General features: G+C 45.4%; 1 protein-coding gene and 1 pseudogene across 1 annotated transcript; one reads left to right on the top strand and one right to left on the bottom strand.

The window, feature by feature from the left end:
- Window positions 1-274: 274 nt before the first annotated feature.
- The window catches only part of LOC136513560 (wall-associated receptor kinase-like 6), a 70242-nt pseudogene continuing 51177 nt past the window's right edge, over window positions 275-19339 (top strand).
- On the bottom strand, window positions 4430-5323 carry LOC136509896 (uncharacterized). Its single transcript, XM_066504487.1, is given in 1 exon segment — window positions 4430-5323. A coding segment is annotated over 1 exon segment (894 nt).

Below are 19339 nucleotides of genomic sequence, written 5' to 3'. Positions count from 1 at the left end.
TTCTTATTTGCTCTTCAAACTTGCCGCCTTACATTTTCATCAATTTTCAGTCCGAAGGTGACTTCTCTGACATAGACATACGGTCGTATCTTACCAGTCGTGTATGTGCATTTAGCAATGGCAGAACAAGGTTGAAAATCTGTGCACATACCATTTGACTAGATTCTTCGCCCCTTCTACCAAGTCATGAATTACCTTATTTTACTGCATCCACAGAATTGCACGATCACACCCTTCATATTTAGGAGACGTCACCAGTTTTACAAGTTGAACCATGGCTCTCTGCTTCACTCCTCAAAATCATATGATGCGTGTGGTAGCCATAGCAGTGCTGCACCTGCTACAGCTCATGGCTGTCACACCAGTGCTCCACGCAGCCACCAACATAGCATTGCCTGGTTGCATTAGCAAGTGCGGCGAGGTCAGTGTACCTTACCCGTTCGGTATTGGCGCTGGTTGCTACCGTGAGGGGTTTCAGCTCACCTGCAACGAGACCTACAACGTCCCTAAGCTCTTTGTGGGCAATACCAGAGCTGAGGTGCTCGACATATCTCTGCATGATGGGAAGCTGTACATTAATAATGGTGTCGTCAGTGTGACAGGAAGCAATAAGTACAACATGACATGGGAGTGATATACTTGACAGGATCATCTAGCCATAGATTTAGCATGTATACTGATATTTGAAATAAATAGCAAATCCTAGAACATGAACTAGTATGGGATTTACAGATAGAGTTAGAGAGAGAGGGGTTGCGGAGGTGCAAACCATCGGCCGCCTTCGTAGAAGACGAGCTTGCTATGGCATCTTTGTCGGTGACGCGGTGAGGTCCGGCGGTGCAGAGGCAGCGGTGGCCCAAGGCGGTCTTCCCGTCGCTGGCAACGCTCCCTCACTAGATCGGCTTAGGGTTTAGGGACTGTACGTGGGGCATCTAGCGGCTCAGATGATTTTCGTGCCTTGTGCCCTGGCCCGCACCTCTCTTTTTATGGCGCTGTGCAACGGGGGCCCACCAACCATGAAGCGGTTGGGCGCCCTAGATCAGGGCGCGGATCCAAGGGCCCAATTGACCGTGGTGGAGATCAATCTAACATTCTCCCCCTTGATCTCACCTTACGACTTAAACTTAACTTACTTACTTTATCTTATTCCCATTCTATCATAGATCAGTGCATAGAGCGTGCCTCATCATCACGGTCAGTTGCCATTAGATTAAACAGCTATAATACACCTCTCTGTTTTGAAACAGATTCTCAACTAGGCCCTTATTGTCCAGAAATCATAGGCTTTCCCTTAAACCTATGCCGGTTAAGTGTTCTTTGAACACGCTGGGTGGTAAGCCTTTTGTAAGCGGATCTGTGAGAATCTTTTCTATTCTTATATGCTCAAGACTAATTATATGTTCCCGGACTTTATCTTTCACAGCATAATACTTTATGTCAATGTGTTTGGCAGCACCACTTGACTTATTGTTGTGAGCATAACATACCGCTGGATTATTATCGCAGTATAACTTGAGTGGCTTATGTATGTCGTCTACCACTTTCAACCCGAGCATGAATTTCTTCAGCCAATTCACCTGTCCTGTGGCCTCATAACATGCTACAAACTCGGCATACATTGTGGACGATGTAGTGACGGTTTGCTTTAAGCTTTTCCACAATATAGCTCCTCCTGCGAGAGTGAATATGTATCATGACGTGGACTTTCTGTCATCTTCCGCATAATCAGAATCTGTATACCCCTCTATATGCAGGGAATCAGATCTTCTGTACGTTAGCATGAGACGCTTCGTACCTTGCAGGTAACGCAAAACTTTCTTTACTAATTTCCAGTGTTCTATTCCTAGATTACTCTGATATCTACCAAGTAACCGGTAACAAAAGCTAAGTCAGGGCGAGTACACACTTGAGCATACTATAAACTTCTGACAGTTGAACTATATGGAACAGCTTTCATTTGATCGATCTCATATTGGTTCCTAGAACATTAAAATTCCCCATATCTATCTCCCTTAACTATGGGAGCAGGTAAAGACTTACATTTTTACATACTGTATTCCTTTAGAACTTTTTCTAAGTATGCCTTTTGTGATAATCCTAAAACCCCCTTTTCTTTATCTCGGTGAATCTCTATTTCTAGGACGAACGAAGCTTCACTGAGATCCTTCATATCAAACTTCGAGGACAAGAACTTCTTGGTTTCTAGTAGTAGATTAATATCACTACTAGCGAGCAAGATGCCATCCACATACAAGACTAGGAAAATGTATTTTCCATTCTTGAACTTTACATAAATGCAATTGTCCTCCATGTTTTCTTGAAACCCAAACTTTCTTATTGTACTATCAAACTTCAAATACCACTGTCTTGAAGCTTGTTTTAATTCGTAAATGGATTTCTTCAGGCGGCATCCCATATGTTCTTTTCCTTCCACAATAAAACCTTTCGATTGTGCCATGTAAACATTTTCCTCTAGATCCCTGTTTAGGAACGCCGTCTTTACATCCATCTGATGTAATTCTAAATCATAATGTGCTACAAGCGCCATTATGATTCTAAAAGAATCCTTACATGAGACTGGAGAAAAATGTCTCATTATAACCTATACCTTCTCTTTGCGTGAAGCCTTTCACCACAAGCAGTGCTTTGAATCTTTCTATATTCCCTTTGGAGTCATGTTTGGTTTTGTAGACCCATTTATAGCCTACTATCTTAGCTCCTTTAGGAATGGTTTCTAAGTCCCAAACACCATTGGTTTTCATTGATTTCATTTCATCTTCCATGGCTTCAAGCCACTTGGATGAGTGAGCGCTTCTCATGGCTTCTTCAAATGAGGTGGGATCACCCTCCATTTGAAATTCCTCACATTCATAAACTTTGTAGTTATCAAGAATGGCTGATCTCCTAACTCTTTGAGACCTTCTAGGGGCCTCATTAGATGACGCTTGTTCTATATGAGGCTGTTGTTGCTCTCCCTCATGTGACAATAGGTTCTAGGGGATCCTGAAGGATAGGTTCCTCATATTCATTCATTGTTGCCACATGAGAACTAACAACAGGTGTTGTTACTATAGTGTCTTGCACTGTTGGTACAGCAACAACAAGTAGCGTGAAGAATGGCTCCTGAACTATAGGAGTGGGCACGTATACCCGCTTCTCTTCAAAAATAATTTCTCGTGCTACCATGCTCCCCCCTGATCATATCATCCTCCAAGAAGATAGCGTGTCTTGTTTCTATAAACTTCATTTGTCTGTCAGGACAATAGAAGCGATAACCTTTTGACTTTTTTGGATAGCCAATGAAATGGCAACTGACTGTCTTGTAGTCTAGCTTCCCTATGTTTGGGTTAAAAACTTTTGCCTCAGCTGGACAACCCCACACACGTAAATAGTTAAGTGAGGGTTCCTTTCTTGTCCACAACTCATACGGTGTTTTAGGCACCGACTTGCTTGGCACTCAATTAAGAATATGAATGGCAGTTTTTAACACCTCCATCCATAAACTTATCGGTAGGGTAGAGTAACTTATCATGCTTCTCACCATATCCATTAAGGTACAGTTGCGTCTTTCGGCTACTCCATTCTGCCGAGGCTCGCCCGGTGTTGAATACTGGGCTACTATGCTATTTTTCTATAAGAACCTTACAAAGGGTCTAGGAACTTGGCCATATGGGGTGTGTCGACCGTAGTACTCTCCCCCACGGTCGGACCTTACCACCTTAATCTTTAAGTTGTGCTGATTTTCTACTTCAGCCTTAAATATCTTAAATTTATCCAACGCTTCCGATCTTTCCTTAATTGGATAAATATAGCCAAAACGAGAATAATCATCTGTGAATGTTATAAATAAATCATAACCATCCACACTTTTCACAGGAAAAGGACTACAGATGTCTGTGTGAACTATTTCTAAAATTCCTGCGCTTCATTTGGCATCTTTCTTTATTTTCTTAACGTACTTTCCTTTTATGCAATATATGCATTGTTCTAAATCTAAAAATTTTAAAGGTGGAAGAATTGATTTCTTAATCAATTGCTCCATTCTCCCCCTCGAAATATGGCCTAAACGACAGTGCCATAATTTCGATGATGTATCATGAACTCTCTTCCGCTTATTGATTGCATTCATAGACAAGGAGACATTCTCATGCTCAGTGCTCACATCATTCACATTCTCAGAAAGTGATAATAAATAAAGCTTGTCTTATCGGAAGGCAAGACCAACACACTTATTATTATACACAATCTGACATTTGCCATTACCAAAATGGCAATCATAACCATCATCGTCAAGTTGTGGACACTTGTCAAGTTTCTACGCAAAGAGGGTACATAAAGAATATCTGAAAGCTGAAGTCTAAAACCATCATCTAATTCTAGAGAGAGATCTCTAATGGCCTCAACTTCAGCTTCAACTCCATTTGCAACTTTAATTCTTCTTTCTCCTCTTTGAAGGGTCCTCCTTGTACGGAATCCCTCTCTTCAAAAGGCTCTTCAGGAAGTCTAGACAGTCCCTCTGGTAATGTCAATGCTTCTTGCACCATTTACACTAATTATTCTCAACTTGAGCATTGTTGTTCTTCTGATAGTGGTCATTCTGAGGGGCTTTTCCTTGAGGTTGGGCATTCTTATTGAAATTCTTCTTTTTGTTGTCCTTCACAAGGTTAGCAGAGTCACCATGTGAGCTTTTAAGCCTCTCCTCTTCTTGAACATACATTGTGATGAGCTTCTCTATATCCCACTTATCGGACTGCATGTTGTAATTTACAACAAAAGTTTTATATTCCTTAGGCAAGGAAGCAAAAACCAAATGAATAAGAAACTCATCCTTGAACCTTAAATCCATTGGCTTCAGCTTCGAAGCCGTGTTGCTCATCTTTAGTATGTGCTCTCTAATACCACCACTAGTATATTTCTCATTGAATAATTTCTTGATCAAAGTACTGGCATAAGCCTTTAAAGAGCCAGTGAACTGACTCTCCACTTTCTTAAGATACTCTGTGGCAGTATCACAATCTGGGATAGACCCTCTTATCGCATCTGAAATTTTGGACTTAGCCACCATCAAGCACTTGCGGTTTGAAATGTCCCATTTCTTACGTTCGAGATCATATTTCATCCGCACTTCTGCATGATCTTGCTGCCGAGCAGTGAAATTAGCATCAGTCTCATTATCTTCCCTCACCGGGTCCATTGGCTCAGTCAGACACGGGGAGGTAAGCGCTAGGTCATTTTCAGACAGCGCAAGTGCTAGTTCATACTTCTCTCGCCATACCCTGTAGTTGCCCCCTTCAAGAGGCAGTATGTGCGAGATAAAAGCCATTGGGTTGAGTCCTAAAAAACACCGTCAGAGATAGTGAGAAAATATGACATTATAATTGCATGCTTTAATTTAACGTTGGTCAAAATTAAAACATACAACATTCTTATACACTAATTCTACATCACCGTTGGGCAGAAATAGAATTAATGCATGGAAAAACTTATGAATAATCATTATAATATTGCTATTATCAATGTTGGTCAGAAAAATAACAATATTATAATTTACTGAATAAAATTCAACTGCTCTTCAAATTAAATTCTCCCATTGGTTCGAATTTAATTAGAAGATAATAAACTTTAACATTGCAGTGGAAACATAAAAAATTAGTTATGTACTTTTTAGAAGCATTTTACTGTACTAATCTACTCTCTAAAAAATTACCCTGTTGGTTTAAATTTTGACAGAGATTAAAACTGGACAAAAAATCATCAAAATTTGCTTCTGAAAATTAATAAAACAATAACTCAGTTTCTACTGTTCATTTGGCCCAACCCGTTGAAACAGTGCTCAGCCCAACATCGGCCCAACATCACGCGCGCGCCCGCTCCCCCGTGCCCAGGCCGCAACCTAGGCCTAGGCCGGCAAAGTGGCCCTCTGCATGCTCCCGGCTGGGCTCAATCTAGTCCGATTGCTCTGAGCCGTTGGATGGAGATCGACGGCAGCGCGTTGATCTCGTCGGATCAAAAACCCGGCATCGGCGACGCTCCCCCGAACCCTAGCTCACTCCTCTCTCTTCCATTCACTCTCTCAGCGGCAGCCACTGAGCAAGTGAGCGCAGAGAGCCACCGGAGATGGCAGAGAGATGGTGGCACCATCATCGGGCCCCTCGCCGGCGCGCGCGCTCCTCTGTGGGTGAGCGCGCCGCCATTGAGCGGCCTAGCGACGGCACCCTAGCACGGCTGTGGTGCAGAGGCACGGAGGTCCTTCCTAGAGTGCTTTGGTGAGTGGAGGCCGGCGAGGTAAGCCGCCTCCCTAGCCCTTCCCTTTTCCCCTTCTTCTTCTCTCTGTTTGGATCTTATTTTCTCTTCTTCCCAGAGCAAGTCCGATCTAGGGTTAGGGTTTGGGTCAAGTCGGGTGAGGTTTCAATCCGATTCGAATCGAGTCCCCTCATGTTTTCTTCGTGATTTCTACCCCCAAAGACTAGATCTACACCTAGTTAGGAGACTAATACCATTGATGTACTTGACAGGATCATCTAGCCATAGATCTAGCATGTATACTGACATTTGGGATAAATAGCAAGTCCTAGAACATAAACTAGTATAGAATTTACAGATAGAGTGAGAGAGAGAGAGGGTTGCGGAGGTGCAAACCATCGGCCGCCTTCGTAGAAGACGAGCTTGCCATGGCGTCCTTGTCGGTGACACGGTGAGGTCCGGCGGTTGAGTCGTGGACGTAGTGGCGGCGGTGGCCGGTGGCGGTCTTCCCGTCACTGGCAACGCCCCCTCACTAGATCGGCTTAGGGTCTGTAGGTGGGGGCGTCTGGCAGCTCAGGTGATTCTCGTGCCTTGTGCCCCGTCCCCACCTCCCTTTTTATGGTGCTGTGCGACAGGAGCCCACCAACCATAGAGCAGTTGGGCGCCCCCGATCAGGGTGCAGATCCAAGAGCCCAATTGGCCGTGGTGGAGATCAATCTAACATTCTATGTCTTGATCTCACCTTATGACTTAAACTTAACTTACTTACTTTGTCTTGTTCCCATTCCATCACAGATCAGTGCATAGAGCATGCCTCATCATCACGGTCAGTTGCCATTAGATTAAACAGCTACAATACACCTCTCTGTTTTGAAACAAATTCTCAACTAGGTCCTTATTATCTAGGAATCATAGGCCAATTGGTAGAGATCAATCTAACCAGGAGATCCATCTTCACAACACCATCTTCACGGTGTCCTCGGTGTGGAACAACTTCGTTGTCATGGGGTGTGGGTTCGACTTTCTTGTCAGTCTACCAGATGCAGAAAGCACAGTTGTTAGGTGTTCTTCGTCGTGCCTCAGTGAGCATCCTGCAGTAGCCGCTAATGGTTCGTGCTCTGGGGTTGGCTGCTATGAGGCATCCATGCCAGGAGCAGGCAGTTTATATTCCATCGAGCTTGCCTCTTTCCAAGCAAGAAACCACATGATCATGGAAGAGCAACCATTCAATGCTACTGTGGTCTTAGTGGAGAAACAATGGTGGGACAAGAACGACCACTCTGTGCTGTTACAGAAGGCGGTCTCAGATGGCTCCGCCCAGTCAATGCAGATAAAGACTGCTGTCAAATGGAGTTTCAGCAACCTGTCTTGTGCAGATGCTCAGAGTTCAAGTGATTATGGTTGCCACAGCTACAATAGTTACTTCCATGATCACTGGACTGGCGAATCATATGGGTCCTTTTGTCGTTGCAGCTATGGATATGAGGGCAACCCTTACATAGTAAATGGATGCCAAGGTATGCAACTTGTCATTTGCAGGTTAAGTTCTAGTTTCATTTGTCACCAAAAAAGAAGGGTTCAAATTTCACCATTCCAACTCTTGTCACCGTAGTGTGCTTCACATCTGTGGTTTGTATTGCAACAGATATTGATGAGTGCGCACACCCAGATATATACCAGTGCTTTGGTCAATGTATTAACATGGAAGGATCCTATGATTGCGTTTGTCCAATTGGCACCTCTGGCAACCCCCAGAAAAAACATGGATGCATCCAAGACACAGAAAATTTTTCAGGTAACAAGATCATCCAATAAACTGTAGCTTTAACTGTTGTAATGTCACCTTTTGATCGAAACATTGCTCAAAGTATATATGAAAATCCATATATTTTCTAGGATTAGCTGTTGCTGCAGGAGTTCTCAGTTGTGGAGGCCTTGTGCATCTTATTTTCTCTGCAATTCTCTTGAGGCGAAAGATAAGAGCCCGAAAAGCAAAGCATTTGAGAACTTTTTTCTTCAGGAAAACCGTGGATTGTTGTTGCAACAATTAGTAGACAAGGACATTGGTGAAAGAATGATCTTCAGCTTGAAAGACCTTGAAAAGGCAACAAATACATTCGATGGGGATTGGAAGATCGGCAAAGGAGGCCATGGTACGGTATATAAAGGCATTTTGTCTGACCAACGTGTTGTTGCCATTAAGAACAGACAAGCAATCCAGAGTGAAACTGACAATTTCATAAATGACGTCGCCATTCTTTCTCAAGTAAACCACAGGATTGTGGTAAAGCTCTTTGGATGCTGTCTGGAGACAGAAGTTCCATTGTTAGTCTATGAGTTCATCTCAAATGGAACGCTTTATGAGCATCTTCATGTCAATTCTTCACAATCATTGCCATGGAGGGAACGACTGAGAATTGCCATTGAAGTTGCGAGATCTCTTGCCTATCTGCACTCTGCTGCTTCGTTATCATTAATTCATAGAGATATCAAGGCATCCAACATTCTGCTTGATGATAATCTAACAGCGAAGGTGTCAGATTTTGGAGCTTCTCGAGGCATCCCGATTGATGAGACTAGAATAACCACTGCCATTCAAGGAACTTTCGGATATATGGATCCAGAGTGCTACAAAACGAGACAGCTCACTGAGAAGAGCGATGTGTACAGCTTTGGTGTCATACTTGTGGAGCTTTTAACAAGGAAGAAACCACATATTTATGTGTCAGCGGTAGGTGACAGTCTAGTGGAACAGTTTTTATTGCTATGGAAGCAAGACAAGGGACTTCTTGTGTTGTGGGGAGAGCTGAGCTGAGCGCCTAGGCTCCCACCTCCCGCCCACCGGTGGCCACTCCGGCCCCGGCGTCCACCCCAGCAATCGCCGCTAGCCACTCGGCCGCCGCTGACCACATCACCATGGATCCTGGCTCCTGCTCCCACCGCTCCTGGGAAGACGAGGTCGAGGAGGAAGAGTATGCCCGGGACCCCGCCAGATCTGCTTTCCCCTAGCTGCCTCTGACAGAACTGAAAGTACTTCTAGGCATAGATCAGTGGGTAATACTTAGCTTAGATGAGGGGACTTGCTGATATATACCTCGCCTCGAGTCTCTAGCCGCACCCATGGCGCCGGCGATGAAATAGCAGTAGTGCAGACCCGGTTTGGTGGCGGCGGCGAAGGCGATGGTACTTCCCATCACTCACAGCACGCCCTTTCTAGATCGGACTAGGGCTAGAAATCACGGTGGGGCTAGCGGCTACGGTGACCCTTGTGCCTCGAGCCCTAGCCCCCACCTCCTATTTATTGCGTTGCGTGACGGGGGGCCATCAGCCAGAAGAACGGCTGGGCGCCCCCGATTAGGGCGTGGATCAATGGCTCAATTGGTCGTTGGGCCAACTTGGTGGAGATCAACCTAATATTCTCTCCCTTAATCTCACCTTATAACTTAAACTTAACTTACTTTATCTTTTTCTCATTCGATCACAGATCAGTGCATAGAGCGTTCCTCATCGTGATGGTCAGTTTCCATTGGATTAAACAGCTACAATGCACCTATCTGTTTTGAAACAGATTCTCGACTAGGCCTAAAGTATCCAGAAATCATAGGCTTTCTCATAAACCCATGTCGACTGTGTGTTCTCTGAACGCACCAGATGGTTAGCCTTTGGTAAACGGACCCACAAGTACTTGTTTGGTACTTATATGCTCAATGCTTTTAAAATGTAGATTTTCTCCTTTACAACATATAACTTAGTGTCAATGTGTTTGGCAGCACACTTGACCTGTTATCTTAGGAGTTAACTTACTTTAAATGGTTATTGCTATTGTCTACCATTGTTAAATCCGGGTGCAAATTCACTTAACCTCCTTTTGCATGTTCCTTAAGCCTCATGTCAAGCTATACTATGGTATGCATCACTGATGACACTACAATTGTTTCTTTGGAGCTTTTCCACAATAATACTTCAACTGCGAGTGTTAGCAACTACTGTGGATTTCACTACATATCTCGCCAAGACTTAATATTTGTATCCTCAACTATTTGAGAGTACTTGTTCTTTCTTACTCAGCATGAGGCATATGATACTTTTCAAAATTGCAAGACATTCTCAACTCCATTCCAGTGATCTATATCTGTACTGGACTTCTGCCAAAATATCCCGGATAAGTAAACTACATTAGGGTAAGTTCTTACTTGTACTTGTACACTCATCAAGCTTCCAACAGCTGAAGCATATGGAACCATATTCATTTGATCGATCTCATATTGGTTCCTAGAACACTTAAAATTCCCAAAACTATTACCCTTGACTATAGGAGCAGACGTAGGTTTACTCGCATGCATACTTTATTTCTTTATAATCTTTTTTAAGTATGCCTTTGCGATGGTCCTAATACCCCATTTTTCTTCTATCTCGATGAATTTTGATTCCTAGAACCAATGACGCTTCACCAAGATCATTCACATTGAAACTTGAGGACAAGAATTTCTTCTTCTCCAATGGCAAATTAACATCACTACTAGTGAGTAGGATGTCATCTATACACAGGATATGGAAAATAAATTTTCCATTCTTGAACTTTGCATAAAAGCTATTGTCCTTCTCATTCTCTTTAAACCCAAACTTTCTTATTGTTTTATCAACTTTCAAATACTACTGTCTAGAGGCTTGTTTTAACCCATAAATGGATTTCTGCAGGCAGCATCCCATACGTTCTTTTGCTTCCACGATAAAACCTTTGGGTTGTGCCATGTAAACATTTTCATACAAATCCCCGTTGAGGAATGCCGTCTTTACATCCATCTGATGTAACTTTAAATCGTAATGTGCCAATAATACCATTTTGATTCCAAAAGAATCCTTGCATGAGACTGGAGAGAAAACTCTCATTGTAATCTATTCATTCTCTTTGCGTAAAGCATTTTGCTACAAGCCGTGCTTTATACCTTTCTACATTCCCTTTGGAGTCACATTTTGTCTTGTAGACCCATTTATAGCCTACTGTTTTGGCTTCATTAGGAATTTCTTCTAAGTCCCAAACATTGTTGATATTCATCGAATTTATTTCAACTTCCATAGCTTCTTGCCATTTAAACGAGTAAACGCTTCTCATGGCTTCTTCAAATGACGTGGGATCATCCTCCATTTGAATTTTTTCACTAACATAGACTTCATAGTCATCAGAAAACTGGTTTACTAATTCTTTAAGACCTTCTAGGGGGCTCAGCTACTGGCACTTTCATATGGGGCTGTTGTTGCTCTTCTTTGCCAAGAGGCAATTGATCCTACAGGCTCCTGTATTACAAGATCTTTGTTTGCATTATTCATCTTCGAAGAGCCAACAACAGGTGTTGTATAAGTTATACAACATCAATAGGTATTCAGAAACTTGTTGCTCCTGAGTCACTAGAGTGGGCACGCAGTCCCTCTTCTCTTCAAGTCTTAGGTCTCTACGTACCTCTATATACCATTCCCCCCCAGATCTTCCCATCTTTTCTAAAGATGGTCTATCTTCAAATATCTTATTTTGGCTTTAATCTGTTAAAACCTCATATGGCGCTTTAAGCACTACCTCAACATCTTTAAGGCCGACTACGCTATTTTTCTGTCGGAACTTTAAAAGGTCCAGGAATTTAGCTATTTCTCTGCTTAGGGGTATTATTGTTGTGACCGTTGTACTCCTCCAACGGTCGCATTCATCTTAATTAATCTGCATCTCACTCTTAATGAAGAGTATCTTTCTTAATTGATCTTTATCTCACTCTTAATGAAGAGTATTTTTCTTAATTGATCTTAATATTCTCCCCCTCAAAATATGGCATGAACTTTACTGCCATAATTTCGAGAACTATTTAGAAAACCTGTGAACGAGGAGATACTTATAACTTACTTCATTCACATGATTATGTCAAGAACTCAACGAGATCTTTCATTAGCAGTACTTTTGCAAGTCACGCTTGCATCTTTTCTTATCTTTTAGTTAGTATTGACCATGACTATGCATTTCTATTGTGCCACGGTCAATACTAAGACAACATAAGAGCTACCCAAACTTCTCTCGCTATGCGGGATACAAAAACATATGAGTCATCACAAAACTTCTCCCGCCATGTATGATGGACTAGCATAAGTACTATGCTAAACTTCTCCCATGCAGGATAAATCAATATACAAACATGCATGCTTAATCCAACGTTGGTCAAATTAGAGATGCATGTTACTTATTGCAACTCTTATCATAAAAACATTCACTTATACTTTATTTTTCAATTAAATCTTCCCGTTGGTTTCAATTTAATCATAAAATTAATAAACTAATAAAAACAGTCCTTAACTAGCTTCACTCAAGCCTTTTCATTCACATAGCCCAGCATTGCAGCCCGTTGGCATGCAGCCGAGTGATTTCATCGGTTAAATAAACAAGGTGCTTCTACATCAATTCTACATCACCGTTGGGCAAAAAATAGAATTAATGCATAAAACTCATAAATCAACTTGAAATACATATAACTACTCTTTAAAATTAAATTCTCCAATTGGTTCAAATTTAATTAGAAAATAATCATCATTGCAGCGGAAACTTGATAATAAAATATATTTTTTCGTTCAGGAGCATTTCTTGGTCCTTATCAATTCTCTGAAAATTTGACCACATTGGTGTAAAATTTATCAGAGATTTAAATTTCAAACTTAAATTCATTATAATATTGTTATCATCAATGTTGGTCAGAAAACAACAATACCATAATCTAACATAAACAAATCTGACTACTCCTCTAATTTAAATTTTCCCATTGGTTCAAATTTAATTAGAGGATAAGCATAATCATAATTTACTAAATGTAACTGCTCTTCGAATTAAATTCTGCCGCTGGTTCGAATTTAATTGGAAGATAATCAACATTAAACTTTATAGTGAAAACATGAAAAATATAATTTATCTACTTTTTAGAAGCATTTCACTGCACTCATCTACTCTCTGGAAAAATTATCCCGTTGGTTCAAATTTTGATAGAGATTTAACATCAAAACTCGATAAAATTCATCAAAACTGTGTCTAAAAAATAATAAAACAAAAAACTATTTACTCTATTCATTTTGGCCCAACAGAGAAAATTTGGCCCGCTGCCCATCTCGCCAGCACGCGCGCACTCGTGGCCCAGCGCATGAAAGTATGGCCCAGTGGCCTGCTTCACCCGGCGCACGCGCCCGCTCCCCCGTGCATAGGCCGCAACCTAGGCCGGGGCCAAGAATCCGCTGCCCCGTCTAGGCCAAATCTAGCCCATCCGTCGTCAGCCGTTGGATCCAATCCGACGGTCGTCCGCGCGTCTCGCGAGATCAAAACTCCACGCGGCGGCCGTGAACCCTAACCCTAACTCATTTGAGTTCGCTCTCTTCTCTCTCTTCGCCGTGACAGCTGGCTCTGTCTCCCTTCTCTCTCTAGAACCTCGGCAATCAGAGATGGTGGCATCGCCCCGGGGCCCCTTGCCGGTGAGCGCGCTCGCTCGAGGTGGAGCACGCCGCCGTAGAGCGGCCTTGCACCATTGCCCTTGACCCCACGTGGCTCCGCTTCCCAAAAGCCTAACCATTTCTTCCTTCGCCTTCTCTCTCTTCGCCGCACACACAGCCAAGCAAAAGAAGAAGAACAGTGGTAGCGGCGTCGCCACTAGTCCCCTCACCGACGCGCGCACTCGCCCAAGGCTGAGTGCGCCGCCGTCGAGCGATTTGGGCGATGGTGCCCTTGCTCGCCCTAAAACCCTAGCTTTCCCTCTCTTTGCCGCACACCACAGCCGTCGTACCCGAGGTCGACGCAGGAGGTGGTGGCGCCGTCGTGGCGCCCTTCGCCGGTGCACGTATGTGGCTAGAGCTGCGCGCGGCGCCGTTGAGCGGCACCGTGGTGGTGCTCTTTGTGCCCTGCGCTCTTGTACGTGACGCCGTAGAGTGCCAGCGAGCCGGCAGCTCTCTTCCAGCGCGCGCAGTCTTCCCGCACGACAACGGTACCGCCGACGGTGAGGAAGATCCTAGGTAGTCCCTCCCCTCGCCGACATCTCTGTTAGGGTTAGGATTAGGGTTGGGGTTTCTGATCCGATTTTGGATCACTTCTTTCTTGATTTCTTTTCTGTTTTCTACCCCAAACTAGATCTACCCACTAGAACCTTGGCTCTAGTACCATTGATAGAACTGAAAGTACTTCTAGTTGTAGATCAATGGGTAATACTTAGCTTAGATGAGGGGACTTGCTGATATATACCTCGCCTTGAGTCTCCAATCACACCCATGGCACCAGCGACGAAATAGCAGCAGTGTAGACCCAGTCTGGGGGCAGCGGCGAAGGCGATGGTACTTCCCGTCACTCACAGCATGCCCTTCTAGATCCAACTGGGGCTAGGAATCATGGTGGGGCTAGCGGCTGCGGTGAACCTAATGCCTCAAGCTCCTGCCTTGTCGACAGAATATCGTCGGCAGTCCACCGAGGGGTATCCCGCGATGGTAGATTGATCGGCAGAGGAGCGTGTAATCAAGAACAAGAAGGCAACAGAGACACACGAGTTATACAGGTTCAGGCCATCTGTATGACGTAATACCTTACTCCTGTGGTCTGTTGGTTTGTATTAGCTATCATATGATTTGCCGTGATTTTGTAGGGGGTCCCTGCCCGCCTTATATAGTCCGGGGGGCAAGGTTACAAGTCGGTTAGATCTGAGAGATAACCAGAAAGTAATAACAGATTACAAGAATCATGGGATCGTACGTATCCTAACAGATCTCGTAACATCTTCAGGATATCCTCCCCATGTCTTGCGGGAGGCGTCGAGCAGAATCATGCCCCGCAAGGCTCCTTCTCGTGGGCTGGGCCGCCCCTGGAGGCATAGCCCATGTGGCCTGCCATGGGTATCTAGGGTCGTACCCCCCACAGCTAGTCCCTGAGCGCCTTGTACCCATTGTGCAACGCCGTCTTGAGCTTTTCCGAGAAGGTGTGAACCAAAACCGAGTTGTCCAAATCATGGTCCGACCACCATAATGAATCGCCGAGCAGTTGTGAGCAGCTGCCGAGCAGCGTGCAACATCGCCAAGCAGTATGTTCCGAGCACGGCTTGACATAAGGGTGTAAGGAGCTCAAGTCCAGAATTGAAAATTCCTGCGCGGTAAAATGAAGTGTGCCCACTTAGAGTCTGACCACGTGGGTAAAGATACCTTGTTTTAGCTTTTAGAGGCTTAGAGTCTTTTAGAAGAAACAAACACATTTACCGCAAGGAGAAGTGTGCCCACTTAGTCCTCGAGCCTGATAGTAGGTGACGTAGTCACGTGGTGCCAGGCTCAGAAAATAGTAAACCAGCCGAGCAGGTAACCAGTCCCCGAGCGTAGCCTCGAGATGAAAAACAAACACATTCACCGCAAGGTGAAGTGTGCCCACTTAGTCCCCGAGCCTGACAGTAGGTGACGTAGTCATGTGGTGTCAGGCATAGAAAATAGTAAACCAGCCGAGCAGGTAGCCAGTCCCTGTGTTTAGGTCGTTGATATCAGATAAATCAAACCGTGGAGAAAAAAATCGGAGTAATGGCTGTACAGTATCGGTTACTGAGCCTCATTAAATTGTAGAGAAATCGGTGAATATTTGGCGGCGATAAATGAGCGACGTGGGCTACTGATACGTGATAGCCCAAGTTGCGGCCCATTAAACCACGTTGGAGGAGTCGAAGTGGCGCTGATCGTGGGAACGGTTTCCCAAAAACCCTCAGATGCAAGGAAAAGTGGGGAAAGTGCTTTATAACCGCGCCGCCGCATACATCGCCTCCTACCTCTGTCAATCTGCCCTGCTTCCTTCCTTCGCAATCCCTGCGCTCCACATTCCGCACCAACACGAGCACTCGCCTCCAATCCAGGACCAATCCGGAGAGAATGGCGCCGAAAAAAGGAGCCGCAAAGCCGAGGAAGGCGGCCACCGGAGCCAGCCGTGACGAGGAGTGGGTGCCGTCGAAGACGAGGGCGGCGGATCTCAACAGAATGGTGGCGGCGGACGTTCTCCCAGACCACCTCACTGCCGGATGGCGGCCGGCTAGTGGTGAGCCCTTTCCAACACCTCATACTGATGAGGCTGTAGTATTTGAAGATTATTTCTGGCGAGGATTAGGGTTTCCTGTCCACCCCTTTCTGAGGGATCTTATGGAGTTTTGGGCGATTAGCCTCTGTAATCTACACCCCAACACCATACTGCACGTGTCGATCTTTATCCATTTCTGCAAGGCATTTCTCGGTGTTCTTCCACACTTCAACCTCTTTAGGCACCTGTTCTGTCTGAAGAAGAAGGGGGGCAGCAGTTCCAAGGTGGTCGGCGGTGTGTACCTGCAGCTCAGGGATGGGATGGCCAGCGAATACATCAACGTGCCGCTAAATACCTCCCTGAAAGGTTGGAACGCCAGATGGTTCTATATCAAACAAAGTCACCCAATGATTCGATGTGACATCCACCACATCCCGGTCAACCACAGTAGCTGGTCGGAGAGACCCAACAGTGCTGACATGGAGCAAGTAATGGAGGTTCTTGACTTGATTAAGGGCGTGGAGCTTAGGGGTGAACTGGTTGCAGCTAGCTTCATAGTGCGCCACATCCAGCCCTGCAAAGAGAGGGCCCACCCGGCGTTCGACTACAAAGGTGACAACGACGGTACCCGGGAAAGTACAGACCGGCTATCGAAGAAAGAAGTAATAGACCGGGCCATGGACCTATTCACTGCCAACGTCTCATTCAGTTGGCCACAAGGAACGAAGGCCTTTAACTGCACCAATCCGCCTCCTGAGCTAACTATTTCATTTTGCATTGATCAGGCATCGATTGCCGAGCAAAGGACTGACTTACTTATATAAAGATCCATTCTCAGGATAGGGCAATATACTTTTCGAGCGTGCCGAGAGCTGATTGGCCGAAAGGTGTAGACATCCGGCGGCCGCTTCGGCCTGAAGAGGAGGAGTCGAGCACCTCGTTGGATAATCCATCAACGGTGTTAGAGAAGATCCGTGGGAAAAGACCAGCGATAGATGAGCCAGTCCAAAAAAGGAGAAAAACCATAGGCTCAACTGCACACAAATCGGGCGGCATCTCGCTTGGTGATGACCGAACCGCTCGTCCGTGAAGGACCACAGTGCTGGAGTGGTCTGACGATGATGAAAACCAGACAGCGCATCCGCCGAGCATGAAGGAGCCATTGAAGATTGCTGAAGTCCCCGAGCAGCAAGCAAGGGAGAGTCACATGCAGGCGATGACAGAAGTCCTGGCGGTGCAGACGACCGGAGTCCCCGAGCAACAAGGGGGAAAAACCGCAGAGCAGCGCACAGAGGAGTCTCCAGGGCATCAAGTAGAGCAGTGGCCTGCTGTAGAAGAACACGAACTCTCCCATCAGGTAGACCAAGCAGCAGTGCCTGGGGGATCAGGCAGGCATCGCCGGTTCAAGAAATTGAATCGAAAGACCAAACCGTATGTATCTTGGTCTTGGAGTAATAATATTGTTCCTTGATTTCTTTTGGGTACTAACAGGCCGACATTACACAGGGCAACACCAAGGCCCGGAGCCTCGGTAGGGACAATGCCGACTGCTCCTGTCCGGGAGTCCCCGAGTGCTTGACAAACAGAGGACGGGCCAGACACCGCTGCCAGCGGTCCTGGCGACGGTAAATCATTGGCGCACACAACAGGCACATCGGTGACCATGACCAAAAAAGTCAATACTTTGGAAGCAGACACTGCGGCTGTTGTTGATGCGCTAGAGGCTAAGGGTGCAACTCCGTCGATGGCCGAGGAGCAACCGTCACCACCCACAGCGATGCCAGGAGTGGTCGGAGCAGCTGTCCGACCACAGAGTCCCCCAGTGGTGCCTCAAGCGCCAGCGGAGGAGGACGAGGTTGTGGAGATCGAGCGTGCCGCACCTAAACCCCAGTCCGTCTGGATTCTCCAAAAACGCAGGGAAGAGGTAGTAGTTGTTGAGGAAGAAAACACTACCAGGGAAATAAAGAGGTTGAAATCCACCGTTGCTGGAGTTATGACTCAAATCGAGGTGAGTACCACACCTGAAATACTGATATATATTGTTGGAGACCAAGGTTTATCACTAGCATTGTTCATCCACAGGGGATAGCTCGAACAGCCAAGCAACGGCACCAACTGATGAAGAGGATGGAGCCCCTCGCCGAGGAAAACAAGAAACTCCAGGAGGCGTTAAATCTTTCAGAAAAGAGTATTAAGAGGACCCAGCTCGAGCGGGACCTTGCGGAGTCTAACTCACAGGACCTTGAACATCATAATGGGGTTCTGTCCGAGCAACTAACGGCTGCATCCGAGCAGCTAAAGAAGAAATCCGAGCAACTAACGGCTGCATCCGAGGAGCTAAAAAATATGTCCGAGCAATTGGGCAAGAAAACCGGAGAGCTCAAAAGTAAATCCGAGCAGCTCGATCAGAAGTGCAAACAGCTTGAGAATGTATCCAAGTAGAAATCTGGTATTCTTTATCACTTAATGTACTTTGCAATAGTTGGCCATCTGTTTTTTTGATAACTGTTGTGCTTGTAGAGCAAGATGCAGAACTCAGCTAGCTTCGCCAGACCATCGAGCAAATCCAACAAGAGAAAGCGAAAGAGTCGGAGCAAGCAGATAAACTGGCCAAAGAACTAAAGGTAGATACCTCCTGATCGGAAGTAATGTTGTAGTACTTTTCTAGCATGACGAACCATTGTAATTCTTGTAGATTACCGCCATAAAGCCAAGGCACAGTTCGATGTGCTGGTGCAGGAAGCCAAAGTCCAAAAAGACAACTTCAACACTGTAACCGCCGTGATAAAACCGGTGCTCGACTGCGTCGATATGGAACCGGCGCCTCGTCCTGACGGCAGGCAGCAAGGGCTAGATACCATCATCCAGAGATGCAAGGCAGCGTGGGAGAATTTCAAAAACTTCAACCGCGACGCCGTTATGACCGCCGCTACTCATGCCCTTGCGGTGGTTCGGTCCCACTACCCGACTGTTGATATGCAGTCGATAGGGGGCGGGTTCGCCGATGGGCTGAGCGACGCGGAAACCCAGCAGCTGGAGGATGACATTGAAGAT

This window comes from Miscanthus floridulus, chromosome 16 (assembly GCF_019320115.1).
Source record: "Miscanthus floridulus cultivar M001 chromosome 16, ASM1932011v1, whole genome shotgun sequence".
Taxonomy (NCBI): Eukaryota; Viridiplantae; Streptophyta; class Magnoliopsida; order Poales; family Poaceae; genus Miscanthus; species Miscanthus floridulus.
Note: the sequence above shows the minus strand (reverse complement) of the source record. Positions and strands in the feature narration are given on the sequence as shown.